Source organism: Nicotiana attenuata, unplaced genomic scaffold, assembly GCF_001879085.1.
Source record: "Nicotiana attenuata strain UT unplaced genomic scaffold, NIATTr2, whole genome shotgun sequence".
Lineage (NCBI taxonomy): Eukaryota > Viridiplantae > Streptophyta > Magnoliopsida > Solanales > Solanaceae > Nicotiana > Nicotiana attenuata.
The window spans coordinates 53,071-75,978 of NW_017670809.1; the positions used below are offsets into that span (position 1 = coordinate 53,071).

General features: G+C 40.8%; 1 protein-coding gene, 2 non-coding genes and 1 pseudogene across 3 annotated transcripts; 3 read left to right on the forward strand and 1 right to left on the reverse strand.

The window, feature by feature from the left end:
* Window positions 1–3,359: 3,359 nt before the first annotated feature.
* LOC109243535 (auxin-induced protein 15A-like) lies at window positions 3,360–3,793 on the forward strand. Its single transcript, XM_019410478.1, has one exon. The coding sequence runs from the start codon at window positions 3,454–3,456 to the stop codon at window positions 3,703–3,705; it is 252 nt and encodes an 83-aa protein (XP_019266023.1). The 5' UTR covers window positions 3,360–3,453; the 3' UTR covers window positions 3,706–3,793.
* A 2,028-nt stretch (window positions 3,794–5,821) lies between these two features.
* Window positions 5,822–5,894, forward strand: TRNAF-GAA. The gene has a single exon. It is a non-coding gene; the product is annotated as a tRNA-Phe (tRNA).
* Window positions 5,895–8,409: 2,515 nt separating this feature from the next.
* On the reverse strand, window positions 8,410–8,481 carry TRNAD-GUC. Its single transcript has one exon. It is a non-coding gene; the product is annotated as a tRNA-Asp (tRNA).
* A 450-nt stretch (window positions 8,482–8,931) lies between these two features.
* LOC109243517 lies at window positions 8,932–22,179 on the forward strand (annotated as a pseudogene).
* The last annotated feature ends 729 nt before the right edge of the window (window positions 22,180–22,908 follow it).

Genomic DNA, 22,908 nt, shown 5'->3' on the forward strand with positions numbered 1-22,908 from the left:
CTTGAACTAATAGTGCAAAGTTATTAATATTTGGAAGACAAAAGCATGTGATTTTCAGTGACATTGTCTTCTGCTGGTGCCCACAAATTCTTATTCTACACATATCAGCTGTGTTCTATGAATTTCCATTGCCTATATAAACATATTCAAAGAGGTGTCTACCACCACAACTCTTAGCAAACTTGAAAGTTTTGAAAGCTTTCTCTGCTTTTGAGTTCTTTAGTAATTCTTTCTTTCTTTACTAAAACTAAAAGATCATGGCAATTCTTCGTATGATTAAGAAGTCTTCGACAAGTGGAGATGTTTCCAAGGGCCACTTTGCTGTCTATGTCGGGGAGAAGCAAAAGAAAAGATTTGTGATTCCCATATCATTCTTGAGTCAACCGACTTTTCAAGACTTGCTTAGTCAAGCTGAGGAAGAATTTGAATTTGATCATCCAATGGGTGGTCTCACAATTCCGTGCAGTGAGGACTTTTTCGTTGATCTCACATCTCGTTTGAGGAAGTGACAAGGAAATTAGCCCCCCTTTTTCTTTTTGGTTACACAATTTTGTATAACTGTAAAACAGGATCTTCATTGTGTACAGTTCACGAGTTAGAAGAAATACTAGGTAGATTAATGAGTTTAGCTCCATCAAGAATGTAATGCCATTCTTTTGTCTCTTGACTAAGGACACATTTTTCTACTTCAACAGAAATTGAAGTAATGAACCTTTTTACTTTCTTGGTTCCATTCTATTTCCATACATTGATGTAATCAATTCATTGCAGTAGAAATTTTGTTTCTCAACTCTCATGGTTTTCTAATCGGAATGAACTAGAATCTAGTCTTGAAAGAATAATATCTATACTTTTCTTGAATATTTACTCAAATTTCTCGCGTCAATAAGGTTATGAGTGACTCATAATTTAGTGGAGATCTGCACAACATAGACACAGACATGTTGATAGCCAGTAAACATTTCCTCTTCTCTACAATTAGTGAAACATTTCTCAAAATCTGCTGAAATAACTCGGGTAATTCTGATCAGGAAAGTTGATCCTATAGCATGAGGGACCAAATAAGTTATCAGACTGCAGTAAATTTTGCGGACCAAGTGGTCCAGACCTGCATCAAAACAAGAGAATTACCTGTTATTATCAGTCTGATCTCAAAAGATCCTGTATTGACAATTACTCAACGCTATCAAGTTGATTTCTAAAGATCCTGCGTTCTCTATCTTTTCATGAAAAACAGTAGGGCAGCAATGGGTATATGTATTTGACAATGAGTTGGACAACAAAACCATGTGATACTTCATCTGCTATTCTCTCCACCGTGTGACACTTCAGGTGCTATTGTCTTTAGCTGGTGTCCACAGAATGCCTATGCACATAGGTAGGATTTTATAACTTGTCATTGGCCTATATAAAGAAGGGTTACAATAACATCACTCAGCAAAACTTAAAATCATAGAAAGCTTTTCTCTCCTTTCAGGGTCCTTACTAATTCTGTTCCTTATTTGCTCATCTATATTGAACTTGACAACCATGGCTATCCGTATGCCTCATATAATAAAAAAGTCTTCTAAAGCTGGAGATGTTCCGAAGGGTCATTTTGCTGTTTATGTTGGGGAGAAGCAGAAGAAGAGATTTGTAATTCCCATATCGTTCTTGAGTCAACCTTTATTTCAAGACTTGCTTAGTCAAGCTGAGGAAGAATTTGGCTTTGATCATCCTATGGGTGGTGTCACAATTCCTTGCAGTGAGGATGTGTTCGTTGATCTCACATCTCGCTTGAGGAAGCGAGAAGGAAATTAACCAGTCACCAGTTTTTGCTTACACAATTTTGTGAAGTTGTTAAGTAGGATCTCCAGAGTGTATAGTTCAGGAGTGAAAAGAAACAGTAATTTGAAGTTAGCACTCTCTGACTAGGTAGACTAATGAATTTAGCTCCATATTCAATGGATGTCAATCCTTTATTCTCATGACTAAGGACACATTTTTCTACTTCAATAGAAATTGAAGTAATGAACATGTTTACTTCTATGGTTCGAATCAATTCCATATATTGATGGAATATTTTGTTGCAATATAAATATTCTTGCTCAACTTTCTTGGTTTTGTACGTGCACCTCTAGCAATAGAAAAAATATTTTGAAGATGTGATAAGAGCTTCCATGTTTACCATTTGACTTTCCAATTACTTGTGTAGCTTAGGAGCGTGAAAACATCTTTTTCTTTCAAGCAGAGCTCCCTGCTTACTAGTTAACACTCACCGAGTATGTGGTATTCAAAATTAGTTTATCGTTTGATTTATGTTGTTAATCCTATTTATGGCAAGAATACAGAATGGATGAGTTTGTTTTCTTAAATGAAATGATCCTACACCTGGGGTGGTCAATACATAATCATTGGTTCAAGAGCTGCTCTATTTAAGCTTTTGCGTCCAATGGCCATACCGCAGATGCAGATCTGAACTTGTTGGTCGGTTTTCTTTGTTCTTATTCGATTCAAGATCTTCAACATTTCCGCTACTGATTGAAACAGATGCAACTTAATTAACTATATGATATAACATCTGTACTCATAATGGAAATTCGGAAACTATAGACATGGGGACAGGTTAATAATGAGAAAACATTTCTGCCCTTTACCGTTTGGAAAATTTTCTGAAATAACTCCGGTAATCCTAAGCAGGAAAGTTGATCCTACATAATGACCTTAGCTTGAGGGACCAATCAGATATTGCAGTAAATTATTTCTAATCGCAGAACAAGTGGTCCGGACCTGAATAATTACAGGACAATCACCCGTTGTTATCAATTTGATTTCTAAAGATCCCGTGTTTTCTATCATGTCATAAAAACAGTCAGGCCTACTGATCTTCAGGCACAATAGCGTAAAATCATAAATACTTGATAATGAGTTGGTAAACAAAACCATGTGATACTTCATCTGCTATTGTCAATCAACAGCGCAACAAATGCCTCTTCACCAGTGAAATTTTAAGTCTGATTGGCTTGTTTCTCTTATAGTACTGACGTAGATGGACGCAAAGTTTGTATATGGAGTATGTATTAGTCCTAATGGATGGTGTTTTCGACACAAATCAGCATAAGGGACCACCCATTCTTATGCATTTGATTCTATTAGATCCTTTGTTCCCTGTAAAAGAAAATGGTAGGACCTATTGTTCTTGAGCTTATATGAGCTAAAGTAATTAATCTTGTTAATTAGTTGGAAGGCAGGATCATATGGTTATTGGTATGTCATTGTCTTTAACTGATGCCCAACCCAAATGGCTCTTCACCACAAAATCATGAGATTTTATGACTTTCCATTTGCTTATATAAACATGTTTTGACAAGTCTCTCACCACCACAGCTCTCCACAAAAATAGAGAACTACTCAAAGCTTTCAGAACTTTAGTATTTCTCCTCTTCATCGTTTGCTCATCTTAAATAAAAAATCATGGCCATCCGTGTTCCTCGTATAATCAAGAAGTCCTCAACAGATGTTCCAAAGGGCCATTTTGCTGTTTATGTTGGGGAGAAGCAAAAGAAGAGATTTGTAATCCCCGTATCATTCTTGAGTCAACCGGCATTTCAAGACTTGCTATGTCAAGCAGAGGAAGAATTTGGCTTCGATCATCCAATGGGTGGTGTCACAATTCCCTGCACAGAGGACATCTTCATTGGCATCACTTCTCAGTTTAGGATATAAGAACATAATTGAGAATCATTTTTCTTTTTATAGGTCTCATAATTTTTGTATACAAAGCAGGATATCCATTTTGTACAGTTGATGATTAGTTATTAGAAGTTAAGTGAGGCTTAGCACCAAAAAGTTTGGTGTTTTTTACTCGCAAAGACTAATTCAAAGAGTACAAATACAACATTAATTCTTTTCTCTTGCTACAAATGTATCCGAAAGAAATTTTTCTTGAATGGATGAACAATTTAGCTTATCTATCCAAACATTATACTATTCATCAAGAATAAACTTGCAATATTACAAAGAAAAAGTAAAGTACAGAGTAGAATTATTATATAAAAAGATAAGGTAAGGGATAAAATAGGATTATTTAATAATAAGGAAGGGCAATATGAGAGAAAAAACAAGGTAATGATGCGAGCACAGCAAATCGGTTGTTACATTACGTAATGACGGATTTAACAATATGATATAATAAAATTTAAGTAACAATCAAAATAATATTGTATTAAAAATAACACCATCCAAACAAGCCGTAAAGATGGGCCTGATTATTCCAGAACCTTTAGCATGAGTAGTTCAAAATCTTTACATACACTGATGCATCATATATACATACACACTGATAGTTTAAAATGAATTTTACGGCCTGTTTTATGTATATAAGTTAAATCCATATGGGTGGGTCTTTTTATTCTTTGCAAATGCAACCATAGAGCTCACGACTCAAATCTGGATTAGTTGGACCAGTGAGTTGCATGGTTATACTTAAAAATGAAAAAACTGACCCTAACCAGCTTCTTCAAGATCCTTAGCCCAAAAATCCCTTTGCTTTCTAAAACCATTTTTGCCAAACTAAGTTCCATGCTCTTGCTCTCCATCACTTCTCTTCTGTGCATTCAAAGGGTGTTCAAAATGTCGACTTTGGGCCAAGTGATTCACGCCCTTTTACATGAATATTCTGGTTTGTTTTAAGCGTGTATGTGTTCTCTGTTTTGGTTGATTTGCGTGCCAAGTCATTGTTTACCTAGAGCCGCCGTGTGGTTCGATGAAATTCCTGTCAAGAACACTGCTCTGAATTTCTTGACAATGCCAAACCATTTCTAAGGCAACTCCCCGTCTAAAAGATTTATTATTATCAGGACCAATAGATTATTAACTTTTCTGTTTTCTCCTTTTGAATCAGACTTCCTTTTCCCCGAGCTTATACAAAATGACAACAAAATATAAAACAATACCAAGGGAAAAGACATCACCATTCATTTCCATGCTGATGTTCATTTATCAGCCAATGCATCTTGTGAGTTGCTCTTCTGATTTACAGCTCTGCCTTCTAGTACTGTATACTCCTGGATCCCCTTTTATGTGATAATATTTGACTTAGCTCGGAGTTTAAGAAGAAAGAAAGAAAGGCTTTTGAAACTTGAGTTCTAAAACAAACCACAAATATTTGTGCGGTTATAAATCATCTCCTTAAGGGTAAAATGAGAAGCTTAAAGTTGAATTGTTTCTAAATATAAAAAAAAATGTCATTCTTTTGGGATAGATTAAAAGGGAACGGGTGTCACATAAAATGGGACAGATGGAGTGGTGACGTCCAATTAATTCCTTACGAATTATCTTGTACCTAAGCTAAGTTCCACTCTTCCAAGTTAGAACAAGCAAATTAAGTATGGATTTAGTGCTTGCAACCACAAAATCAATCAATAATGCATGGAGTAATTAGATAACACAAAGTTTAATCAAATATGGAACTAATATTAATAACCCAAAAACATAACCACACTTGGGGTTCACAATCCTAGCTTAAGAAGCTTAGCTAGCCATAATAAAGAAAGAAAATATAAAGATAAATAATAATCTAACATATTAGCTAAGAGAGTAGAGAAAGATTGAGCAAACTATGATGAAATCACCCAAAATTCAGGAGCTAAAGTTCCCCTTTATCCTCTTTCATTTTTAAAATCTTGCTATATAAGTTTGTTGCCCAAAGCCTACACATAATTGAATTCCCAGATTAATCAAATTTGTATGTCAGTACATGACATGTACATCAGATGTTGGTTCTTTTTAGCATTCCTCAGATCAGGTGTTTTGGTTGTTATAATCTTAGGAAAGAGTCCTTGCCGGGATAGCTCAGTTGGTAGAGCAGAGGACTGAAAATCCTCGTGTCACCAGTTCAAATCTGGTTCCTGGCACATGATTAATTTGTATTTATCCATATACAAATTTGTGACATTCTTAATAGATGATATAAGAGTAGCCAAATATTTTGGATTAAGTTCAGGACCAAGCAAGACAGCACCTGGAAAGCTGGAACATCCCACTTTCCTTTGTTCTATTGGTTCTAATGATGGATATTCCATTTTATTTGAATAAATTCTTACTACAAAACCATCTTAATGACAAGAAATGTATAGGTTTATATTTAGACATGAATAATCACTCTAGGATACATCTTTCTTTAGCAATTTGGTTGTGAGGCATGCTATGTTCCAACTTCAGACAAAAGGTAGGGCCTGATGTCTTGATCTTAGATGGACTCAAGATATGAATACTTTGTTATCAATTTGATTTCTAAAGATCCCGTGTTTTCTATCATGTCATAAAAACAGTCAGGCCTACTGATCTTCAGGCACAATAGCCTAAAATCATAAATACTTTGATAATGAGTTGGTAAACAAAACCATGTGATACTTCATCTGCTATTGTCAATCAACAACGCAACAAATGCCTCTTCACCACTGAAATTTGAGATATAATTGACTTGTTTTCTCTTATAGTACTGACGTAGATGGACACTAAATTTGTATATGGGGTATGTTTTAGTCCTAATGGATAGTGTTCCAGACACAAATCATCATAAGGGACCACCCATTCTTATGCAATTGATTCTATGAGATCCTTTGTTCCATGCATAAGAAAATGGTAGGACATATTGTTCCTGAACTTATACGAGCTAAAGTAATTAATCATGTCAATTAGTTGGAAGGCAGGACCATGTGGTTATTGGTATGTCATTGTCTTTCACTGATGCTCAACCCAAATGGCTCTTCACCACAAAATCATGAGATTTTATGACTTTCCATTTGCTTATATAAACATGTTTTGAAAAGTTTCACACCACCACAGCTCTCCACAAAACTAGAAAACTACTCAAAGCTTTCAGAATTTTAGTATTTCTTCTTTTAATCCTTTGCTCATCTTAAATAAAAATCCATGGCTATCCGTGTTCCTCGTATAATGAAGAAGTCCTCAACATCCCTTGATGTTCCCAAGGGCTATTTTGTTGTTTATGTTGGGGAGAAGCAGAGGAAGAGATTTGTAATTCCCATATCATACTTGAGCCAGCCTTCATTTCAAGATTTGCTTAGTCAAGCCGAGGAAGAATTTGGCTTTTATCATCCTATGGGCGGTGTCACCATTCCCTACTCAGAGGGCATCTTCATTGGCATCACTTCTCAGTTTAGGATTTAAGAATATAGTTGAGATCATTTTTCTTTTTCTTTTTTTAGGCCTCACAATTTTGTATATCGGAGATCCGCCTTGTATAGTAGATTAGTTAGGATCTCAATGAGGTATAGCACCACAAAGGTTGGTGTTTTTTGACTCGCAAAGACTAATTCAAAGAATACATATACAACATCCATTTTTCTCACTTAATGTGTCCAAAAGAAATTTATCTTGAAGTTATGAATAATTCAGCTTCTACACGTTTCTAGGATATAATTTGAAACATTGCCTGATTTAACTTATATATGCTGACACTATGAGTGTATTTTAACTGGTCATTTAGTTGATGTTGTATTTTCCAAGTCAGGATTACTATAGAAAGTCTCGTGTCTTTAACCTGATGGGCAATGATTTAACTTCTCTCTGTTCTGGTTTCGGCTCTTTCACTGGGATCTTTGCATTTGAATTGGGTTAGCAGATTTATAGATGTGTTATTCCAAAAGTTCTTGACACGGAAACTGATACTTATTTCTTTCTGCAAATTTGTTGTTTGAAATATATGACAATGTTGAACCGGTAAGTTAGCTGCTCAAAGGGCACTTCAGTAGTTCGGTTACAACTTACAACAACAACAACCCAGTAGAATCCCACTAGTTGGGTTTGGGGAGGGTTGAGTGTACGCAGACCTTAGGGGTAGAGAGGCTGTTTCCGGGAGACAAATGCGTAGTTCAGTTCGGTTGTTCTTTTGAATTTCTCTCTCCCAAAAGGTTATAGGAAATCATTGGCATCACCTTTCATTTCCATGCTGATGATAAGCCAATGCGTCTTGTGAGTTGCTCTTCAGTTTACTGCTACAATCATTAACCACCAATGCTACGACCATATATTTAAAACTTTTGATTATTTTGACATTTAGAATCTTCAAAGAATTGAAATAGGCATGAACTTGGTTAAATCAATTACTTAACTTAATGTTTGTTGTTGGTTCTACTTTCTTCGTGTAAACTGTTTTTATTTGATTCTTTTTATCTGTAGAAGCCAGTTGTTCTTGAGTGATATGATGAAATCGCTTTCACAGAGCATTCAGAGTCCATTGCATATGGCTTGAATTTGCTTAGATCAACCATTGCATAAATGAAAGGAAGATCTAAATGAGGGTACAACAAAGCACCAGTTCTGGAAAGAAAACTTCAACTTTTTTTTTCTTACAAATGTGTTCCTAGGTTTTTGTTTTTATTTTAAAAACAAAAAGGGGGTAGGCGCCGTTGCCGGGGATCGAACCCGGGTCACCCGCGTGACAGGCGGGAATACTCACCACTATACTACAACGACTTGTATGCTATTAGGTTGGTGTTAGAATTAGTTAACAAACTAGAAAGGACCAAAAAAACCAGAAAAAAACACTTGGAGTGAAGAAACAAAAGAAATGGTGATGGTGATGCATGGTGAAACAAAAAACACCAATTAATATTCACAATATTTTCTTCTTCTCAAGATGGAATGGAAAACAACTTCTTCGCAAAATGCCATTTTGGTACGTCAATGGGAAAACAGTTATTTTGCCATGATCATAGCCTTGCTTCTTACCCAAACTTGAACTCCTTTACATAATTTGCTTCAAAACTGCGGCTTGTGGTAGCTTGTTTGATTTTCTTATGGCCATTTTTCATATATTTTCTTGAAGAAATCTAAAGAAATTAAAGTGGAGAGCTTTAGGAAGAAGAAGAAATATTAATAGTATCTTATTCTAGTTTGTTTTATCAAACAAGTTGAAACACGATCATGAGACCTCCACTTTTAGATTTTATCCAAGAGTTAACATTAGCCACATTTATTGGATTAAGTTCAGGACCATGTTTGGAAGCACCTGCAGGAACATCCCCACTTCCCTTTGTTCTATTGGTATGGTGGTGATGGATAAATCCATATTTGTAAAAAATACATGAATACCAGAACACCAAGTTAAAGGTAGGACCTATTGTCTCGAACCAGTGTGACCTAGAGTCATCAATACTTTGGCAATGAGTTGATAGGCAAAACCATGCTACTTCAGGTGCTATTGTCTTCAGCTGGTACCCACAGAATTACTCTTCACCACTGATTAACAGGATAATATGAGCTGCCATTGTCCTATGTAAACACCTTTCAGGAAGGTGTCTACAGCCAGAACTCTCAGCAAAACTTAAAGGTATTTGTTTGGCTCAAAAGTTAACGATATACTTTGTAAGCGATAAAACAATCAAAAATAGAAAAGGGGTAAATCGTAATCAAATATAATAAGCCTAGAGATGCAAAGATGATAATATTGTTGTAGATCAGATATTGCAAAGTGATAATGTTTACCAATAAGATATTTTCGTTAGAGGTAGAGATATAGAGAGGGAAAGCCAGAAAAATGAGAGAGTTGTATTAGATCCGATCCCCCTTTTACAATGTGGAGGTCTCCTTTATATAATAGGAGACCTTCCTCGAAAGAATCAAAAAATTACAAAGATAGGTAATGTCTCCCTAGTGTAGACGCTGAGTTCTAAACGATGTCGCTTTTGTCCTCACGGCCGAGTCGTACCCGCTACGTTGGTCGGCGTACACTCATTGGGCGTACCCACTGACGTAGAGATACTGAGGGTCAAATTTGACCCTATACAGAAACATATCACAGAACATGAAATTTTGGAGAAACTCTTACCAAGTTTCACTGAGCTCCACGATATTGAACAAAACCATATTCTTAGACATTGCGTGCTTCTTTTCAGGGAAGAAAAAAGATTCAGTGATCAGAATACTCGAAAGTTTTGATTTTAGCCCTGTCATCGGCATAAAAGTTCTCATGGAGAAATCTTTGATTACTATTTCGAAAGGTCGCATTTTTATGCACCAATTGATACAAGAAATGGGCTGGCACATTGTTCGCCAAAGAGCTTCATATGATCCAAGTATATATAGTAGGCTGTGGATGAGTGAAGATATTTTCCCCCTACTTAAAAGAAAATCGGTAAATATTTTCAAACATATGACTTCTTGTATTCTTTTCCTTTTTTCATCCGCCTTTAATATTCTTGCTTACGCCACTGGAAAAATCGAGGGCATATCGTTGCACTTGACTAATGAAGAACAAGTGAATGTTAGTGAGACATCCTTCAAGCAGATGATCAAGTAGATGACCGGACTAAGGTTTCTCAAATTCCGGAATGTTTGCCTGGATCCTGATTTTCTTCCTGATGAGTTGAGGTGGCTTGATTGGCACGGATATCCTTCAAAAAATCTGCCAATTAGCTTTCAGGGAGAACAACTTGTTGCTTTGAAATTGAAAAATAGCCGCATCATACAACTTTGGAAAAGCCTCAAGGTTCTAGCAAAATTGAAGTACATAAACCTTAGCCATTCACAGAAGCTAAGAGAGACATCAGATTTTTCGGGTACCCCTAATCTTGAAAGGCTGGTTCTTGAAGAGTGCACAAGCTTGGTAAAAATCGATTTTTCTGTTAGCGATCTTGGACAGCTAGTATTGCTGAATCTGAAGAACTGCAGAAATTTAACGACCCTACCAAAGAGTATTCGATTGGAAAAGCTTGAGGTTCTCATTCTTTCAGGCTGCTCAAATCTAAAATCATTCCCAGAAATCTAAAATCATTCGATCGGGCCTTTGTTCATTGTCGAAGCTGGATCTTAGTGACTGCAATATTTCAAACGGAGCCATTTTATGTAATCTTGGGTTTTTACCGTGTTTGGAGGAATTGAATCTCGATGGCAACACATTTTCCAGTATTCCAGCTGCAAGCATCAGTCGTCTCACTCGACTTAAAGTCCTAGCATTGACTGGTTGTAGGAGACTCGAGAGTTTTCCAGAACTCACTCCAAGTATAAAAGAGCTATATGCTGATGAATGCACATCTTTGAAAAGCATTGATCAATTAACTAAATATCCAATGCTGCATAGACTTTCACTCACAAAATATCATCAACTTCTAGAAAATAAAAGTCATTCCTCCATGCTTGTTTCATTGTTGAACCACATGCTCGAGGTAAGTAACTATTTATTGTGACGACCCAAAGGGTCATCACCTGTTTTTTAATTGAATTCTATGACTCCGAGGCCTTGAAAATCTCATTTAGAGTTGCCTCGATTTGCGTGCGCAGTCCGGGCGCGTAGCCGGAAAGTTTAAATATGAAATTCTGTGAAAATGCTAAGTTTTGATGTTTAAATGAATAAATTTGACCTTGGTCAACGTTTTGGATAAACGGACCCGGACCCATGATTTGACAGTCCCGGAGGGTCTGTGGGAAAATATGGGACTTGGGCGTATGCCCGGAATCGAATTCCGAGGTCCCGAGCCCGAGAAATGAATTTTTTTGTAAAATTATTTTCTGAAATTGTTTAAGGAAATTTGAAATGAAAATTGATTAGAACGTGTTGGTATCGGGCCCGTATTTTGATTTCGGCGCCCGGTATAGGTCTTGTATATGGTTTAAGTCATTCCTGTGAAATTTGGTTGAAAACGGACGTCGTTTGACGTGATTCGGACGTAAATTGGGAAAATTGATGTTTTATGAAGTTTGAAAGAATTCTTGGATTTTGAGGTTTAATTCAATGATGATGTTATTTTGGCGATTTGATCACACGAATAAGTTCGTAGGATATTTTTGAGGTTGTGTCTGTATTTGATTTGGAACTCCGAGGGCTCGGGTGAGTTTTGGATAGGCCACGGGTTGCATTTTTGAACTTAAAAGTTAGCTGGTATGATCTGACCTGCAGGGTTCGCATTTGCGAAGCCTGGCTCGCAAATGCGAGCTGCACAGAGCTGACCCTTCATCGCAAATGCGATAATTTACTTCGCAAACGCGAAGGTGCCCATGATGGCCAGGGATCGCAAATGCGATCAGTATGTCGCAAAAGCAACCCTCGCAAATGCGACCAAGGTCTCGCAAATGCGAAGGTTCGGAGTTTTTGAAGCATTCGCAAATGCGAATAATGCTTCGCAATTCCCATATCTGCAGAGGTCGTGGTTAGCAATTGCGAACCCCTGTTCGCAATTGCGAACCCCTGTTCGCATTTCCCATAACTGAGACCTGCAATTTTTATACTTAAACGATTTTGAGCTTCATTTTTCATATTTTCTCAAACCCAAATACACTTAGGCGATTTTCCAAGAATAAGACTTCTTCCAAATCAATTGTAAGTTAGTTTTTTACTCATTTCTTTCAATCATTAATATCTTTTAACATGATTTCAACCTAAAATCAAAGATTTTCATGGGGGAAATTGGGTGTTTTGGGTAGAACCTAGGTTTTTTCAAAAATTGGGGATTTGGACCTCAATTTGAGGTCCGATTTTAAAACAAATTATATATTTGAGTTCGTGGGGGAATGGGTAATCGGGTTTTGGTTCGAACCTCGGATTTTGACCACGTGGGCCCGGGGGCGATTTTTGACTTTTTGGGTAAAACTTGGGAAAACTCATTTTCATGCAATGGGGTTGATTCATTTAGCACTTATTGATGTAATTAAGTAATTTGTGATTAGATACGAGCGAATTGGCGGTGGAATCAAGGGGTAAAGCTATAATTGAGACTTGAGTTGTGTTCAAGGCATCGAGGTAAGTGTTTGGTCTAACCTTAGCTTGAGGGATTAGGAGTTGAGTCCTATTTGCTATGTGATAATTGTTGAGTACGACGTATAGGTATGGTGACGAGTATCTATACGTTGGTGTCTAGCATGACCGTGAGTCTTTATATTGTGAATATCTTGATTTCATTGTATTCTTCATGCTTTGGTGATGATTTCTAGTTGTTGTGAAAAGTTTGTGGAAGGAATTGAGACCTTTGAACATCTTGGAGCATTGGCTCGAGTTATATTATGAATTGTGAAAGTATATGAGATGATTGAACCCTTTGGAGCATTGGCTCAAGTGGTAAAGCGGGTTATGAAGTAAAATCGAAAGATAGAGAAAGAGTTATTGAAATGTTCCCTTGCCGGGATTTAATTATTTAATTATTGTTTCCTTGCCGGGATTTCCTATATGTTCTTGTATATTTTCCTTGCCCTTGTTTGTGATTGTTGTTTGGGTGAGGAAGAGTGTTAAAGCACGAAAGGTGATGCCGTGTATTGTTTGCTATTGTGAGGAAAGAGTGTAAAGCACGAAGGGTGATGCCATGCCGCACGATGTACAATTCTGTGCCGATTTTATTGATTATATGTGAGGAAAGAGAATAAGAGAACGAAAGGTGATGTCGTGCACATTTTATTATTCTAATTGCTTTGGTGAGGAAAGAAAGTAAAAGAACGAAGGGTGATGCCACGCACGTTTTCATTATATTATTGCTTGGTGAGGACGAGAGTAAAAGCACGAAGGGTGATGCCGTGTACTTATTTGATTTCTGCTTCTTGTTGACATTGTAGTTATGTTGTTCCTTTCCTTACTTGATGCTTTATTCGGAACTGTTATCTCCCCGCAACATATTTTCCCCTCCCATCCTTACTTGTTTATTCGTGTTTTACTTTCCGCTGTACATTATATAATTGCACAGGTTTATGTGGTAGTTTGGTCTAGCCTCGTCATTACTTCGCTGAGGTTAGGCTAGGCACTTACCAGCACATGGGTCGGTTGTGCTGATACTACACTATGTGCTCTTTTGCACAGATCCAGGTCTCGGAGTAGCATTTGGTCATCAACAGTAGATTGGGAGCTATCCTTCAGTCCGAGACTCCGAGGTAGCCCTGCTGGCGTTCGCAGGCCCGGCGTCTCTTCTATCAGTTTTAATGTTCTGTTGTCATTTGTACTCGATACAGACTATGTTCTTTTCTTTCAAACACTTATTTGTAGTAATCCTAGACAGTCCGTGGATGTTGTGACACCAGGTTCTGGTTAGAGGCATGTGTTGGTCTTCAGGATATTTTGGTTTTATTTTTTATTTAAGACTTCTGCTAAATTTCATATTCCGCTGTAATTTATTTGTTTATTTCCGGTAAATTTAGTTGGTTAAAAAGGAATTAGAAACAAAAGAGTTAATGAGTTCTAAGATCGTGGCTTTCCTAGCTTCTACGAGTAGGCACCATCACGACTCCCGAGGGTGGGAAATTCGGGTCGTGACAAGTTGGTATCAGAGCTCTAGTTTACACAGGTCTCACAATTCACGGACAAGCTCAGTAGAGTCTGAGGGATCGGTACGGAGACGTCTGTACTTATCCCCCAGAGGCTACGGAGTTAGGAAAACTTCACACTTGTGCTTTCCTGTCGTGCAGTTTTGTTTCTCAAATGCTAATTGCATTCCTACTCTGTTCTTTCGCAGATGGCGAGAACACGCGCTTCTTCATCTACCGCTCAACAGCCCGAGCCCCCAGTAGCAGCACCCATTAGGGGCAGAGGGCGAGGCCGAGGCCGTGCCAGAGGCCGAGGTAGGGGCAGAGCTCAGCCCTGAGCAGCAGCACCAGCAGCGGAGCCTCAGGTTGATTTTGACGAGGAGGTTCCGGCCCCAGCAGTCCCGGTGGGCCCAGCTCAGGTCCCAGAGGGGTTTACTGCTACCCCAGTTCTTCAGGACGCCTTGGTCCTATTGGTTGGACTCATGGAGAGTGTCACCCGTGCAGGCTTGCTTCCTGTAGCACCAGCCACTTCTCAGGCTGGAGGAGGAGCCCAGACTCCTGCTACTCGTACTCCAGAGCAGGTAGCCCCCCAGACTCAGACTCCAGCAGTTCAGCCAGTTGGAGCAGCTCAGCCGGGCGTGGTAGCCCAGGCCGGTGATGGAGCAGCTATGTCTGCCGATGCTTTGTGGAGATTGGACAAGTTTACCAAGCTCTTCACTACTACCTTCAGCGGTGCATCTACTGAGGATCCCCAGGATTATCTGGACAGCTGCCACGAGGTTCTTCGAAACATGAGGATTATTGAGTCCAATGGGGTTGATTTTGCTATATTTCGATTGTCTGGATCCGCCAAGACATGGTGGAGGGATTATTGCTTAGCTAGACCAGCAGGATCGCGAGCCTTGAACTGGGAGCAGTTCACACAGCTATTTCTGGAGAAGTTTCTCCCTATTATACAGCGAGAGGCCTATCAGAGGCAGTTCGAGCGCCTTCAGCAGGGATCCATGACTGTCACCCAGTACGAGACCAGGTTCATTGAGTTGGCTCGTCATGCTCTTATCATACTTCCCACTGAGAGGGAGAGAGTGAGACGGTTTATTGATGGAATCATTCAGCCGATTCGTCTTTAGATGGCTAGAGAGACTGGGAGTGAGATATCCTTCCAGGAGGCGACCAATGTGGCCCAGAGGGTTGAGATGGTATTATCATAGGGCAGTGGTCATAGAGCAGACAAGAGACCCCGTCAGTCAGGCAGATTCAGTGGTGCCTCGTCTAGAGGCAGAGATTCATATGGTAGAGGCCATCCTCCTAGGCCTTATCAGTCAGCACTTCAGGTTTCTCACGGAGCTTCAGGTGGCCGTGGTCCCCAGATGCAGTATTCTGATTAGCAGTCCTACAGCACCGCCAGCTTCTATCAGTGCACCGCAACTTCAGAGTTTCTGGGGTGGTCATCCAGGTCGCCAGGGCCAGTAGTCTCAGCAGCCGAGGGCTTGTTACACTTGTGGTGAGACGGGCCACATTGCCAGGTTTTGCCCTCGAGCACTGAGCAGCTCCTAGCATCAGGGTTCTCGTGCCATGGTACAGGCACCAGATGTTCCACAGCCCGCCCAACCAGCTAGAGGTGGGGGTAGAGGTGCTAGAGGTGGAGCTCAGGCCGCTAGATGTGGAGGCCAGCCAGCAGCAGGCCGACCCAGAGATGTGGTTCAGGATGGTGGGGCCCAGCCCCGATGTTATGCTCTTCAGGCCAGGCCCGAGGCTGAGGCTTCAGATGCAGTTATTACAGGTATGGTTCTGGTTTGTGATAGAGATGCTTCAGTGTTATTTGATTCGGGGTCTACGTATTCGTATGTATCATCTTATTTTGCCCCGTACCTGGTCATGCCTAGTGATGCATTAGGTATTCTTGTTTATGTGTCTACACCGTTGGGTGATTCTATTATGGTCGATCGAGTCCATCGTTCTTGTATTGTGGTGATTGGGGGTCTTGAGACTCGTGTAGATTTGTTGCTTTTAGACATGGTTGACTTCGATATTATATTGGGGATGGACTGGTTATCACCTTACCACGCTATCTTGGACAGTCATGCCAAGACTGTGACCTTAGCTTTACCGGGAATGCCTCGTTTAGAGTGGAGAGGGACTCCTGGTCATTCTACCCGCAGTGTTATCTCGTATGTGAAGGCTCGGCGTATGGTCGAGAAGGGGTGTTTGGCCTATTTGGCATATGTTCGTGATTCTAGTGCTGAGTTCCCTTCTATTGATTCTGTGCCCGTTGTTCATGAGTTACCTGAGGTATTTCCTTCAGACCTGCCGGGTATGCCACCCGACAGGGATATTGACTTTTGCATTGATCTGGTACCGGGCACTCAGCCCATTTCTATCCCGCCGTATCGTATGGCGCCGCCTGAGTTGAAAGAGTTAAAGGAGCAGTTGCAGGATTTGCTTGAGAAGGGTTTCATTAGACCCAGTGTTTCGCCTTGGGGTGCGCCGGTGTTATTGTCAAGAAAAAGGATGGGTCAATGAGAATGTGTATTGATTACCGGCAATTGAACAAGGTTACAGTCAAGAATAAGTATCCGCTGTCGAGGATTGATGATATGTTCGATCAGCTTCAAGGTGCCAGGGTATTTTCAAAGATTGACTTGCAATCTGGCTACCATCAGTTGAGAATTAGGGCATCCGATGTCCCTAAGACAGCTTTCCGCACTCGGTACGGGCATTATGAGTTCTTGGTTATGTTATTCGGGTTGACAAATGCCCCAGCAGCTTTCATGGACTTGATGAACCGAGTGTTCAGGCCTTATTTGGACTCCTTCATGATAGTTTTCATAGATGATATATTGATATATTCTCGCAGCCAGGAGGAGCACGAGCAGCACCTTAGAGTGGTTCTTCAGACTCTGAGGGATAGTCGGTTATATGCTAAGTTCTCGAAGTGTGAATTCTAGTTGAGTTCAGTTGCATTTCTGGGTCATGTCGTATCAGCAGAGGGTATTCAGGTGGACCCAAAGAAGATTGAGGCAGTCAAGAACTGGCCTAGACCAGCATCAGCTACAGAGATTCGGAGTTTCTTGGGGTTGGCAGGCTACTATCGACGGTTCGTGGAGGGGTTTTCATCTATTGCAGCCCTGATGACTAGATTGACCCAGAAGGGTGCCCAATTCAGATGGTCGGATGAGTGTGAGGCGAGCTTTCAGAAGCTCAAGACGGCTCTGACTACGGCACCGGTGTTAGTTTTGCCCACAGGTTCAGGGCCTTATACAGTCTATTGTGATGCTTCCCGTGTTGGGCTTGGAGCAGTGTTGATGCAGGATGGCAAAGTCATTGCCTATGCTTCGAGGCAATTGAAGATTCATGAGAAGAACTATCCGATTCATGACTTGGAGTTGGCAGCCATAGTTCACGCATTGAAGATTTGGAGGCATTATCTGTATGGCGTGGCATGTGAGGTGTTCACGGATCACAAGAGTCTTCAGTACTTGTTCAAGCAAAAAGAGTTGAATTTGAGGCAGAGGAGGTGGTTGGAGTTGTTGAAGGATTATGATATCACCATTTTATATCATCTGGGAAAGGCCAATGTGGTGGCCGATGCTTTGAGTAGGAAGTCAGCCAGTATGGGCAGTCTTGCTTATATTTCGGTCGGTGAGAGGCCGCTTGCTTTGGATGTTCAGGCTTTGGCCAATCAGTTCGTGAGACTGGATGTTTCTGAGCCCAGTCGTTTGTTAGCTTGCACAGTCGCTCGTTCTTCATTATTGGAGCGTATCCGTGATCGGCATATGATGATCCCCATTTGTGTGTCCTTAGAGACACGGTGCAGCGCGGAGGTGCCAGGCAGGTTACCTTAGATGATGATGGAGTTTTGAGATTGCAGGGCCGAGTATGTGTGCCTTATGTGGATGGGCTCCGAGAGTTGATTTCGGAGGAGGCCCATAGCTCTCGGTACTCTATTTATCCGGGCGCCGCGAAGATGTATCAGGATTTGCGGCAGCATTATTGGTGGCGTACAATGAAGAAGGATATCATAGCATATGTGGCTTGTTGCTTGAATTTTCAGCAGGTTAAGTACGAGCATCAGAGGCTGGTGGTTTATTTCAGAGGATTGAGCTTCTCGAGTGGAAGTGGGAGCGGATCACTATGGATTTTGTTACTGGACTCCCGCTGACTCGGAAGAAGTTCGACGCAGTATGGGTCATTGTTGATAGGCTGACCAAGTCAGCGCATTTCATTCCTGTGGCAGTCTCCTATTCTTCTGAGAGGTTAGCTGAGATCTACATTCGGGAGATTGTTCGCCTTCATGGTGTGCCCGTATCTATCATTTCGGACAGGGGTACGCAGTTTACCTCGCATTTCTGGAGAGCAGTTCAGCGAGAGTTGGGCACACGAGTTGAGTTGAGCACATCATTTCATCCCCAGACGGACGGTCAGTCCGAGCGGACTATTCAGATTTTGGAGGATATGCTCCGAGCTTGTGTTATTGACTTTGGAGGCTCGTGGGATCAGTTTTTGCCTTTGGCAGAGTTTGCCTACAACATCAGCTACCAGTCGAGCATCCAGATGGCTCCTTATGAGGCTTTATATGGTAGGTGGTGTCGGTCTCCGGTTGGATGGTTTGAGCCGGGAGAGGTTTGGTTGTTGGGTACGGATCTGGTTCAGGAGGCCTTGGACAAGGTCAGGATCATTCAGGATAGGCTTCGTTCAGCTCAGTCCAGGCAAAAGAGCTATGCATACCGCAAGGTTCGAGATGTGGCTTTTATGGTTGGTGAGCGGGCATTGCTCCGAGTGTCGCCTATGAAGGGCGTGATGAGATTTGGGAAGAAGGGCAAGCTTAGCCCTAGGTTCATTGGTCCTTTTGAGATTCTTGATCGAGTGGGAGAGGTGGCTTATAGACTTGCTTTGCCGCCGAGCTTATCAGTCGTGCATCCAGTGTTTCATGTGTCCATGCTTCGGAGGTATCACGGCGATCCAGCCCACGTGTTTAGATTTCAGCACTGTCCAGTTGGACAAGGACATGTCTTATGAGGATGAGCCGGTAGCTATTCTAGACCGGCAGGTTCATCAGTTGAGGTCGAAGAGTTTCCCTTCTGTTCGTGTACAGTGGAGAGGTCAGCCTCCTGAGGCATCGACCTGGGAGTCCGAGTTCGATATGCGGAGCCTTTATCCTCATCTTTTCCCCGACTCAGGTACTTTCTTCTTCTGTCCGTTCGAGGACGAACAGTTGTTTTAGAGGTGGAGAATGTGACGACCCAAATGGTCATCACCTATTTTTTAATTAAATTCTATGACTTCGAGGCCTTGAAAACCTCACTTAAATATGAAATTCTGTGAAAAATGCTAAGTTTTGATGTTAAAATAAATAAATTTGACCTTGGTAAACATTTTGGATAAACGGACCTAGACCCGTGATTTAATGGTCTCGGAGGGTCCGTAGGAAAATATGGGACTTGGGCGTATGCTCGGAATCGAATTCCGAGGTCCCGAGCCCGAGAAATGAATTTTTTTGTAAAATTATTTTCTGAAATTGTTTAAGGAAATTTTAAATGAAAATTAATTAGAACGTGTTGGTATCGGGCCCGTATTTTGGTTCTGGCGCCCGGTACAGGTCTTATATATGGTTTAAGTCATTTCTGTGAAATTTGGTTGAAAACGGACGTCGTTTGACGTGATTCGGACCTAAATTGGGAAAATTGATATTTTATGAAGTTTGAAAGAATTCTTGGATTTTGAGGTTTACAATGTTTATGATGTTATTTTGGCGATTTGATCGCACGAATAAGTTCGTAGTATGTTTTTGAGGTTGTGTGTGTATTTAGTTTGGAACTCCGCTCGGGTGAGTTTTGGATAGGCCACGGGTTGCATTTTTGAACTTAAAAGTTAGCTGGTATAATCTGACCTGCAATGCGAAGCCTGGCTCGCAAATGTGAACTGCACAGACCTGACCCTTCATCGCAAATGCGATAATTTACTTCGCAAATGCGAAGGTGCCCATGATGGCCAGGGATCGCAAATGCGATCAGTATGTCGCAAATGCGACCGTCGCAAATGCGACCAAGGTCTCGCAAATGCGAAGGTCCAGAGTTTTTGAAGCGTTCGCAAATGAGAACAATGCTTCGCAATTCCCATATCTGCAGAGGTCGGGGTTCGCAATTGCGAACCCCTGTTCGCAATTCCCATAACTGACACCTGCAATTTTTACACTTAAACGATTTTGAGCTTCATTTTTCATATTTTCTCAAACCCAAACACACTTAGGCGATTTTCCAAGAACAAGTCTTCTTCCAAATCAATTGTAAGTTAGTTATTTACTCATTTCTTTCAATCATTAATATCTTTTAACATGATTCCAACCTAAAATCAAAGATTTTCATGGGGGAAATTGAGTGTTTTGGGTAGAACCTAGGTTTTTTCAAAAATTGGGGATTTGGACCTCAATTTGAGGTCCGATTTCAAAACAAATTATATATTTGAGTTCGTGGGGGGAATGGGTAATCGGGTTTTGGTTCGAACCTCGGGTTTTGACCACGTGGGCCCGGGGGCAATCTTTGACTTTTTGGGTAAAACTTTGGAAAACTCATTTTCATGCTTTGGGGTTGATTCATTTAGCACTTATTGATGTAATTAAGTAATTTGTGATTAGATACGAGCGAATTGGCGGTGGAATCAAGAGGTAAAGCTATAGTTGAGACTTGAGTTGTGTTCAAGGCATCGAGGTAAGTGTTTGGTCTAACCGTGCGCATTTTATTATTCTAATTGCTTTGGTGAGGACGAGAGTAAAAGCACGAAGGGTGATGCCGTGTACTTATTTGATTTCTGCTTCTTGTTGACATTGTAGTTATGTTGTTCCTTTCCTTACTTGATGCTTTAGTCGGAACTGTTATCTCCCCGCAACATGTTTTCCCCTCCCATCCTTACTTGTTTATTCTTGCTTTACTTTCCGCTGTACATTATATAACTGCACAGGTTTATGTGGTAGTCTGGTCTAGCCTCGTCACTACTTCGCCGAGGTTAGGCTAGGCACTTACCAGCACATGGGGTCGGTTGTGCTGATACTACACTCTGTGATCTTTTGCAGAGATCCAGGTCTCGGAGTAGCATTTGGCCATCAGCAGTAGATTGGGAGCTATCCTTCAGTCCGAGACTCCGAGGTAGCCCTGCTGGCGTTCGCAGGCTCGGCGTCTCTTCTATCAGTTTGTATGTTCTGTTGTCATTTGTACTCGAGACAGACTATGTTCTTTTCTATCAAACACTTATTTGTAGTAATACTAGACAGTCTGTGGATGTTGTGACACCAGGTTCTGGTTAGAGGCATGTGTTGATCTTCAGGATATTTTGGTTTTATATTTTATTTAATTCTTCCGCTAAATTTCATATTCCACTGTAATTTATTTGTTTATTTTCGGTAAATTTAATTGGTTAAAAAGGAATTAAAAACAAAAGAGTTAATGAGTTCTAAGATCGTGGCTTGCCTAGCTTCTGCGAGTAGGCGCCATCACAACTCCCGAGGGTGGAAAATCTGGGTCGTGACATTTATACTTCCAGACCACAAAAAATTTGGGAAAAATAAATCTTGGCAACTAACATTCCTTTCATGCTCATGTATGCAGGGACTATCCACGACGAATGGTAGATTTAGTATTTACATCCCTGGTGTGAATATTCCCGAGTGGTTTACGTACAAGAACTGGGGGACTAATTTAATCTCAGTGGACCTGCCCAAAAATTGGTGCACACCCACATTCAAGGGGTTTGCTATTTGTGCTATTTTTGATAACTACTCCTACTATTATAGATACTGTTAATTACCTAAAAACGTTCCAAGGACTTGCCATGTGCTGTAGTTTCAAGAGCCATGATGGTTCGTGGAGCCGATTTAGGAGTTGTTTTGGCATGATAGTGTTTGGCTCAAAAGAAGTTAAACTCATTTTAAGCAAATCAATCAAAGAGATGAAGGGGTAAATCATAGTCAATCATAATTCATATCGGATCTAAAGATAAAGAAATGGCAATTAAATACAAAAATGGAAGAAGCATCGAAAATGTTTTATTCATGATGAAACTTTGCCCTGCCCCCTCCTTGGAGGGGAAGGGAGTTACAATCGTTGTATTTTTCTCTCTTCCTCCCTCTCCCTCTCTAGATGGAGCTCCCTTTTTCTTCGGGTGGAGTTCTGTTATCTGTCCTCTGACTTCTTGGAGTTTTTTTGGAGAAGAAGTCGGTCTCCTCCCCCTTTTCTAGGTTCCCTTCACTTCATATTTATAGTCCAAAGAAAACTGCTTTTTCCTTAGACATAACTTGTCTGGTCAGAATTGTGGAAGCCTACTGATCGGGGTGAGGGGCGTACCCTCATCACTTGTGGAGAATGTCGCGGTGATGGAGTCAGAATGGTTCCGTTGACTTCTTTCATATGATGACTAAAACAGGGTCGTGGTCACTCCGGTCGGGGTGGTCAGATTTCTGACCAATACAGTTAGTCCCTCCGTTCGGAGGGGTCGTACTTTAACGACTCCGACGGACGGATCACGTGCGCAACGTAGTCGGAAGGAATCTGAACCCCATACTGTTTCTTTTCGCGTTGTGAGTTTCAAAATTGTTCGGGGGTGTCGATCAGTGTTCGCGCACGGTTACGACGGTTGCGAAACTGAAGCGCCGGTTGGTAAACGAAGCATTGCTTCGTGTAAGCGGTCGTT